Genomic DNA, 8664 nt, shown 5'->3' on the forward strand with positions numbered 1-8664 from the left:
TATTCGCTGTTCAGGTGGAATATTCTGTAGATATCTGCTAGGTCTATTTGATGAATAGTGCTACTTAATTCTGATATTTCTCTATTTTTGTGTCCCAATGGCCTATCTCTTGGGCAAAACGGTGAAATCACCTGCTGTTACTGAGGGGGAGTCAATCTGTTTCTTGAAGTGCAGTAGCATGCTTTTTATGAAATTGAGTGAAGAAGAGTAGTTTGGTGCATAGATGATTGGAATTCAATGTCCCGTCAATCAGTTGTTTGCTTAATTAGAACATGCTGGTTTTCTTTATGTCTTCTGAAAATTGTTCCTAATCGACAGAATAATGTTATAATTTTAACCACTTCATTGGTTCTCCTACTGAAGTAAAGAAAATCAGATTCTGTGGTTAAGGTATATAATGACTAAACTATTTTCTATAAAGAAGTAAATATATGAAGATACATATACCTAGGTAGTTGTATAAATATATTTTGTACATATGTAAATACCAGTATGTCTGCATGCAAATATAAATATATACTGACATGTGTATACTATTAGTATACTATTAGACAAGGACATATATGTATATATATTATTGAGATTTAGATATTATACTGTGTACTTTTATGTACTATAATAAGGCACAAAATCAGAGGGAAATAATTGAAAATGAAACAATATATTGTGAGTCTTTTATCTTCAGATGCAATGCATAATGATAGAACTTTAATAACTTTTTGGCATATGCTGATTGGAAATAAAAAGCCTTGCAATTTAGAATAGTAATCGTCCTACTTCTGCAGCTCAGGGTCTCTATCCTCTTACCCCTAGCATGCTCACCCTTGTGATGTTTTTCTACTCAAAAACAAGCTAATTACCTTCAATATCTGTCTCATACAAGTCTTTTCCTGGAATACCTCCTAGTAGCTCTAGACATTTAAGAGTGAAAGCCAGGAACAGCAGTGGGAGAGTTTCTGAGGAATCCTGGGTTGTGAGTAAATAAATGTTGACCCACATCACAGGGCTAAATATTCTAGCAGATAAGGGACTTCATGAAACCACCAGAGAAACTTCATTTGGTAAAATAATTATTCACACCCTGTCCAGGGACGAACTTTGAAAAGACATCCCCTCACCTCCTTTTCTTTCTCTCTTTCTCTTTCTTTCTTTCTTTCTTTCTTTCTTTCTTTCTTTCTTTCTTTCTTTCTTTCTTTCTTTCGCCATTGAAATCCTCCCTCGAACACAAGTCTTTGATAATTGCCATTTATACTGGACTCCAGACCCTACATTGTTTTTAACTTGATTTCTCTGATTGGAACACAGACTGGTCCTTCAAGAAAAGGGTTTTATCCTTTACTATCACACCCATAGAACAATCTGGCATATTTCTTGAATGCTCTGTGTTTTCCCCTGATTGTCTGATTGTACAAACAATTTATTTTATAATGACTTATAAATGAATAAAAGAGACTCTGGAGGAAGCAGCCATTTAAATAAAATGTTTATTTTTCTTTCTTCATATTTTGAGACATACGGATTGAAATATGGAATGTATAGAATCTAAAATGCATAAGGAACAAATTAAAAGAATACTATTTCCTAGGATCAAGAGCTGGATTTTATATGTAGTTCATTCACTGTATGTCATATGTTCATTCACTGTATGTCATATGTTCATTCACTGTATGTCATATGTTCATTCACTGTATGTCATATGTTCATTCACTGTATGTCATATGCACATTTGTTACTTTTGCACTTGCCGTTTATCAGGACAACTTCATTACTATTGCTGTTCAGGGATCCATGCGTGGGGGGTTTGAGCTGTTTCAATAACTGCATGAAGATTGGGAGGTTCATGGTCTCTCTGCCTAGCCTGGATGACCTTGAGGAAGAAAAGGATGCAGTCAGGTCAGTTGACGTAGCTTGCAATACTCTCCTTTACCCATATTGTCTCTCTGAATCACCTCCCGTTCTTCTCCTTCACTAATTCCTTTAGTGGATCTTTGGAATTAGCTTCACTCCCACTACTTGAAAGCATAAAATGAGACACTTCTACCTACTAGGCCTGGGCACAGATAGAAGAGCAGGAGTAGAGAGGGAGAAATTAAATTCCAAAGACAGGAGTTGAGAAGATTTCATTGCACAGAAAAGGACAGTACAGAGGCATGCCTGAGGCAGCTGCTGGGGTATGGGGATGCGGATTCAGAGTGTTTGACTTATGGTACTGAGAGTAACAGAGATCTGGAAGCATTTCTATGTGAATGAATAGGTCAGTTTCTATATTTTAACTATGCATTAGTATTGATCTTTGGTAGTGTATAGTGAATCTCTGTGTGTGACAATTACATGGATCTTGGTAACTTGTGCTCTGATTTCTTAAAGCATCCTGTGAAACATATGATGTATGTTGTGAGTTCTGTTCATGGTCTTCTGTGATGGACATTATTTCATAGAAACCCCTGAGCTTCAGGGTCTTCAGTCAATTTAAAAATATCAGAGCTGGAGTTTTAAACACATAAGACCCAAATTCCTATAACATAATTTCTCTGTTTTGAGAAATACATCAATTCTATTTTTTACTTAAGGAATAATAGTTTAAAAGTCTTTCTGATTATTTTCTTTTTTATCATGATTTACTCCATTTACTGGATAAACCAGAGACCTGGAGAAAACCAAATACTATTGTCTGTTAAGGAATGTGGCAACAGAATGACTCCTAATGATATTCTGCTATACCTATAGATAAGTGTTTCACTCAGCCATCACTAGACAAGTTTCCTCCTTCAGTAGGTGGAAACTAACACAGAGACCCAAATTCAGACAATATGCAGATTGTTAGAAACCTTGGAACATTCAGTTCTAAATGGGATATCTTCATCCAATTCCTTCTCTCAGAGCTCAGGGAAGTATGTGGACAAGGAGGCAGAAAAAGTGAGAGCAGAAGTATGGAAGACACTAAGGAAACAAGACTTTTGAAACACAGCAGGAACAACACACAAACAAACTCACAACAGAGACTGAGGAAGACTCCACAGGGCATGCACAAGTCCCACACTGTGAAGGGGACATGGATATAAGCACTCATCTCTAACCAAGAAGCTCTTTCCAGTAGACAGCTTCTTGCAAAGGAAAAATTAGTTTTCTCCAATGGGGTCTCACTGGACATACAAACCACATGTAGATAGCCAAATCAAAATGAATTTAAGGATCATTGTGGATATTTTTGTTGTTGTTATTGTTACATAATGCTTTGGACTTTTTTTACCCTATTGTTGTTTTGCTTGTAGATTATGGTTTCTGATCTCTTGTTTCTGTGGTGTGTGTGTGTGTGTGTGTATGTACATGCACATACACACACAGACACACATACGCACATATGCACACATACTTTTTTGTTTTATTCTGGTTATTTTGTTTTGGTTGTTTGTTTCCTAAAGATAGAGAGAGAAAGGTAGGGTAGAGTTGGGTAGATGGAGAGATGGGAGGATCTGGGAGGAGAAACTGTGATAAGAATATATTCTATGGAAGAATTAAAAACAAAAGTAAAATGAAACAAAACAAAGAAAAACAGCCTTATTTTTAAAACTATGGTAAGAAAATGTTCACATACATTAATGCTTAAAACTTAATTTTCTTTCTGTTATAGCCAGGTCTTACCAGAGTATTAAAAGTGATTGTTAGGAAGTACTATGATACCTTAGAGCACACACCTGCATATAACTGTGCCTCTCAGATCTCAGCTGCCACTTATCCAAACTGTAGCTCAGTTCAAAGCAGACGAGCTGAAGCTTATCTCCAGGCTCACAGTACATATTGGCAAACTGTCCATAGACCACCACTTCCATCCTCCCTGTTTTATCTTCTATTCCGTAGTAAATGAATTCACTCTTCACTGTTTTCTGAAAAAAAAAAAATCCATTCATCTTCTGAGAAATGTGTCAGGGGTTGAGACATCTATAAGATATAAATAGTTTAAGATTGTCTTTGTTATGGTAAATGCAGTCCTAGGTTTAGAATTATGGGAACAAGACAGCTTCAGGAATTTTGGTTTATATATCCTGTCCTAGGAAATGCCTCTCAAGAGTTTCTTATTTAAGGTCTTTATCTGATGGATTATTCTAGAAAACATTTCTTTCTACCACATGGGTAGAGATACGAGTTCTTAAGGAGTCCAAGTAGAGAAAAATCAGAGTAAAGCTGATTGCCATTGTGGGTGTCTTAGGTAATGCCACTAGAACTAAGAAAAGTGACTTGTGGCTCATTGTAAGTTTGAGACTATTCAAGTCTCCGCTAAACAGTCAGTGCTTTCTCTATGCTTACATGTATTTACTCTATTCCAAGTACTTCAAACATTAAATCTGTACCACCCAATTCTGCTTTCCTCTCTTGTATTTGGTTTGCTTTGCTAAGGTGTACTTGCACAGTCATTTAAACATACTACACAGAAACACCATGGATAAAAGCAAGATTCCACTGGTGAATATGTACAACACCACACTTTAAACAATGGTTGGGTCTTCTAAGCATGGTGTTTGTAGGGGAATTGGTACTGAAAGATACACCTCAAGTCTAAGAATTCCTCAGTCCACCCTACATTTCTTTTATCCTCTGTCTTAACGTGAGGTTAAAAAACAAACAAACAAACCTGCATTTCTCTAGTCTGTTATACTTGCTTAAGATTTCAAATAAACCTTAATTGCTCAACAATCACTTGATAAATCTAAACCTAATCTGAATGACTAAGATCATGAAAACATTGGTCAGCAAATGCTGATGTGACTGTGAACCCCAGTTCACTGTTGGTGTCATTGCAAATTGGTGCTCTAGAAATCAGTGTAGAGAATGCCCTAAAAGACAAAATGTATTTTCCATATCACCATTGCTTGGCATATGCCCAAAAGAATTGACACTCTACTCCATAAGCACCTGTTCAGCCATATTTGCTACTGATTTATTTACAATAGCTAGGAGATGATGACAATCTAAATGTCCTTCAGCTGATGAATAGATAATGAAAATATAATGTGTATATAAAATAGAATACTATTTAGCTGTAAAAAATGAAATTTGCAGGTAAATACATGGAACTAGCAAATATGCAAATTCATGTAACATGGATCCAGAAAGACAAGTATGTGGAAGATCTCCACAAGCATCAGGGCTAGCAGGGTGTCAATCTACAGGAGGAAGAAAGGGAATCCGGTTTAGCCCTACTCAGAAGCTGGTGTTGTTTTAAACTTCCAGAGTCTGATGCCAGAAAATTTATTTTAGGCATATTTAATTACAGTACAATTTTGGAAAAAAGTTTCTTGATGATAATTAACTCAATTCTATGTGTAAAAGAAAGCTTAAGACATGTTTACATTGAAACTCTTTACCAGGCATATATAACCTCCTCCATAAAGATGAATTCTATTGCCTGAAAAACAATGCTCAAGATAAGGGTTACAGAGACTGACTGAAAGAAACAAAAGTCTGAGGGAGTCAGATGTGGCCTGGCCCTACAGATAGCTCAGAGATCACAGGCTATCAACCACCTGTGCTCTATTTGTAAAGTACATGTGACGTCTCTGATAAGGATGGTTTATATTGACTGAGAAACGCTCTAGATAAAGGTCCAAGAAAAAAGAATCTGTGCAAAGACTTCTACCAGTATTGATAATTAAATTGCTACTGATAAGGGTAAGGATACTGTAAATGGATCATCACAGCAAAATACCAGGGTTTGCCAGGCTTTATGTAGAGTCTCTTTCTAAAGCATTTTTATGTGGATACCTTGAAAACAATGAGAAGCAACCATCTCACACCTTAAAATGGGAAATTTCACTTTCTGCTCCCTGATCAGTCAGGCCTTGTTTTCCTGTGTGCAGAAAAATGACCATACTCCAGCTGCCAAGCTAAGACTTGAAATCTGAGGTTGCAAATGAAATTTTACAAAATAATTTAACAGTTTACCATATATACGGTGAATATTCCATTCACAAATGTTCTTCCTCTTGGTGTACAAAGAGTATTAATTTTAGGTGTTGCGTTGGCTCTTTTTATCAGGGAATATGGGACATTCATCACATTGTCACCATTCACTTCTGATACACAGGAGGCTCTGTATATCTCCAGAAACCCGTTGTAGCCGGTATAATTCGAGATGACAATGACTTTCTTGGGGGTGAACTTTTTCCTGAGGGCTATGTCAAACACCTTCACTCTGAAGTATTCAGTCTCAGTAGCCACGGTAGCATGGAACATCCTTTTGTCTTGTCTCATGTCATATGTGAACGGGTCTGTTGCTTTTAACACCATCACTTGTTTGGAACCTTGCTGGTAACCATCTTCTTCAGAAGGTTGTTTAGGTACATTCTTCAGTCTTGGTTTCTGCATAGAATCAACACAGGAAAACAAGGCACAGTTAATATAAACACTAAGGAATAGTACTATTAAGCAGAGTGGAGGAATCTAAGCAATGCTTAATATGCTGACATAAGTGATGGGAAATGAATGGAGATCTTGGCAGTAATGCCAGCATGTTGTAATTACTCACAGTAGGTAAATAGGTTGCATTAATACTTTGGTGGTGTTTGGCCATACACTCAAGACCTTGTGAATGCTAGACAAATTGTCTTCCTGTAAGCTTTACGCCAAGTCTAATGAGCATAACAGCACATTTTTAAAACATAGGTTATAAGTCTTTACACACACAAACACACAAAATCAGTACTGTCTTGTAAAACAGCCACTGGATAGGCAGCCACTGGAAGCAACCCAAAGGCTCTGCTGATTTGAATAATTCAGATTAGAAATTCTTCCACTTGCCTAAGATCAGCCCTGGAGAAGAATCCTGAATTTGGAATAGAAAGGGTTATTTGACCACCTGTCTGTTCCCACAGTATCCCACAGACTGCATAGCCCAATCTCGCCCTCCCTCCATCCCTTCCTTCCCCTCTCCCTTCCTTCTTCCTCCCTTTCTTTTTTCTTTCTTTCTTTCTTTCTTTCTTTCTTTCTTTCTTTCTTTCTTTCTTTTCCCAGCTCTTTCTTTATCCCTTTGATACAAGGTCTCAATATGTATTTCTGGCTGGCTCTGAACTTGCTATATAGAACAGGCTGTCTGGCCTTGAACTCACAGAGGTCCACCCGCCTTTTTTGGAATTATAGGTGTATGCCACCACATCTAGCTACTCTGCATCATTTATGAATTCATTCATTTATGAATTTATGAATTCATCATTTATGAATTAGAATTATGAATTCTAATTCTCTGAAATAGAGAAGAATGGTGACAATCCCAGAAAACCTAGAGACCAATGCAGGGAGGTAGCTATAAACCAACAGGACTTGCTGTGACCTGATATGGAAACCCGTGAATGGCAGGGCTTAACTGTGACTTTTTGTCAATGTGGTCCTATGTTTTCTAACCTTAGGAAGTGGCACGTTCCCAGTGTGACTTAAGAAGTACCTCAGAATAGTGCTAAGAACACCTGCCAAAAAGTACATAGGACTTCAGGAGCAGATGTTATATACTTCTTTAGAAAGGAAAGAGGTTCGTGGTGCTTACAGGAATAGAAAATACTGGAAAAAGCCTAAAGCCAACCCACACAGGATTATTTATACAATGTATGAACTACTGCAATGTTTCAGATAATAAAATAATTTAAATTTATATTGGTTGATTGAATGGAAATTCAAGACATATTGTGTGTGTGTGTCTGTCTCTGTGTTTTTCTCTGTTCTCTCTCTCTCTCTCTCTCTCTCTCTCTCTCTCTCTGTGTGTGTGTGTGTGTGTGTGTGTGTGTGTGTGTCTGTCTGTCTGTCTGTCTGTGATCACAGGACAACATTCATGTTAGCTCTCACCTTCTACTGTGTCTGAGATAAGGTCTCTCTAATTCCTTGCTGTGCATGTCTAACAAGCTGACCTGTGAGATTTTGCAGATCCTCTTGTCAGTGCCTTCAGTCTCTGTTTTGGGGCACACTGGGATTATACATGGGATTTTCCTGTGTCCAGCCTTTGCATAGATTCTGGTGACCCCAATTCAGGTTGTAAGATGTGGGGCAGTGGGCTATGAGAAAGCCAGAAAGCTTGGTAGAAATCTTCGAAGCCCCGGAAACCTCGGCCTGGAAAGGGTCACAGGACGGGAGGTTGTTTCAGAATTCCCACGCTGATGGCCCTCTTAGCTTCCACTTCCCACAAAGAGACCCGTGACTCTTATCACGTAGGATAGCACCTCCATGCAAATAAGGCATCCTCAAACACCCAAGCCAAACCAATAGGGGCTACCTGTTCTTTCCCCGAAACTGTATATATATAATTCCAGAGCTCACATTAAACTACTACTGCTGTGTGGTGCAAGGTCTCCTGCTGTCGGAGTGTTTTCGCGTTTCCTCGCCAGTCGCCAGTCGCGCACTTCAAAGGACAACGCTCTCCTCTCCCCTTAGTGGAAGAGCAAGCTGAACTAAAAGAGCTGATAACACTTTCTCGCTTTCGGGGGCTGGGACGGAGGTCCCGCTCCGGTTTTCGGGCGACCAGAGGCCGCTGTGGAGCGAGCCCTGCCCCGTCGGTTGCTGAAGGCCCTGGGCCGGCTCCGCTGGTTCCTTCCACGCCCCTGACCCCGGAGGCCGCTTGCCCACCCCTGCTGGCCCAGCCTGGAGCTGACGCCAGCCGCCGCCGCTGACCCCGGTATCCTGCAG

At 38.9% G+C, this 8664-nt stretch overlaps 1 protein-coding gene across 2 annotated transcripts in view; it reads right to left on the reverse strand.

The window, feature by feature from the left end:
- Positions 1-1466: 1466 nt before the first annotated feature.
- The window catches only part of Ifi16 (interferon gamma inducible protein 16), a 20596-nt gene continuing 13398 nt past the window's right edge, over positions 1467-8664 (reverse strand). For both annotated transcript variants that reach the window (XM_028784632.1, XM_028784631.1), the window contains 3 exons: positions 5941-6357; positions 3696-3884; positions 1467-1867 (listed from right to left, as the gene is read on the reverse strand). In XM_028784632.1, the coding sequence (XP_028640465.1) occupies positions 1769-1867; positions 3696-3884; positions 5941-6357 (705 nt within the window). In that variant the 3' untranslated portion in view covers positions 1467-1768. The remainder of the gene's footprint in view (positions 1868-3695; positions 3885-5940; positions 6358-8664) is intronic.

The sequence above is a fragment of the Grammomys surdaster genome, unplaced genomic scaffold (assembly GCF_004785775.1).
Source record: "Grammomys surdaster isolate TR1022 unplaced genomic scaffold, NIH_TR_1.0 124525, whole genome shotgun sequence".
Classification (NCBI taxonomy): domain Eukaryota; kingdom Metazoa; phylum Chordata; class Mammalia; order Rodentia; family Muridae; genus Grammomys; species Grammomys surdaster.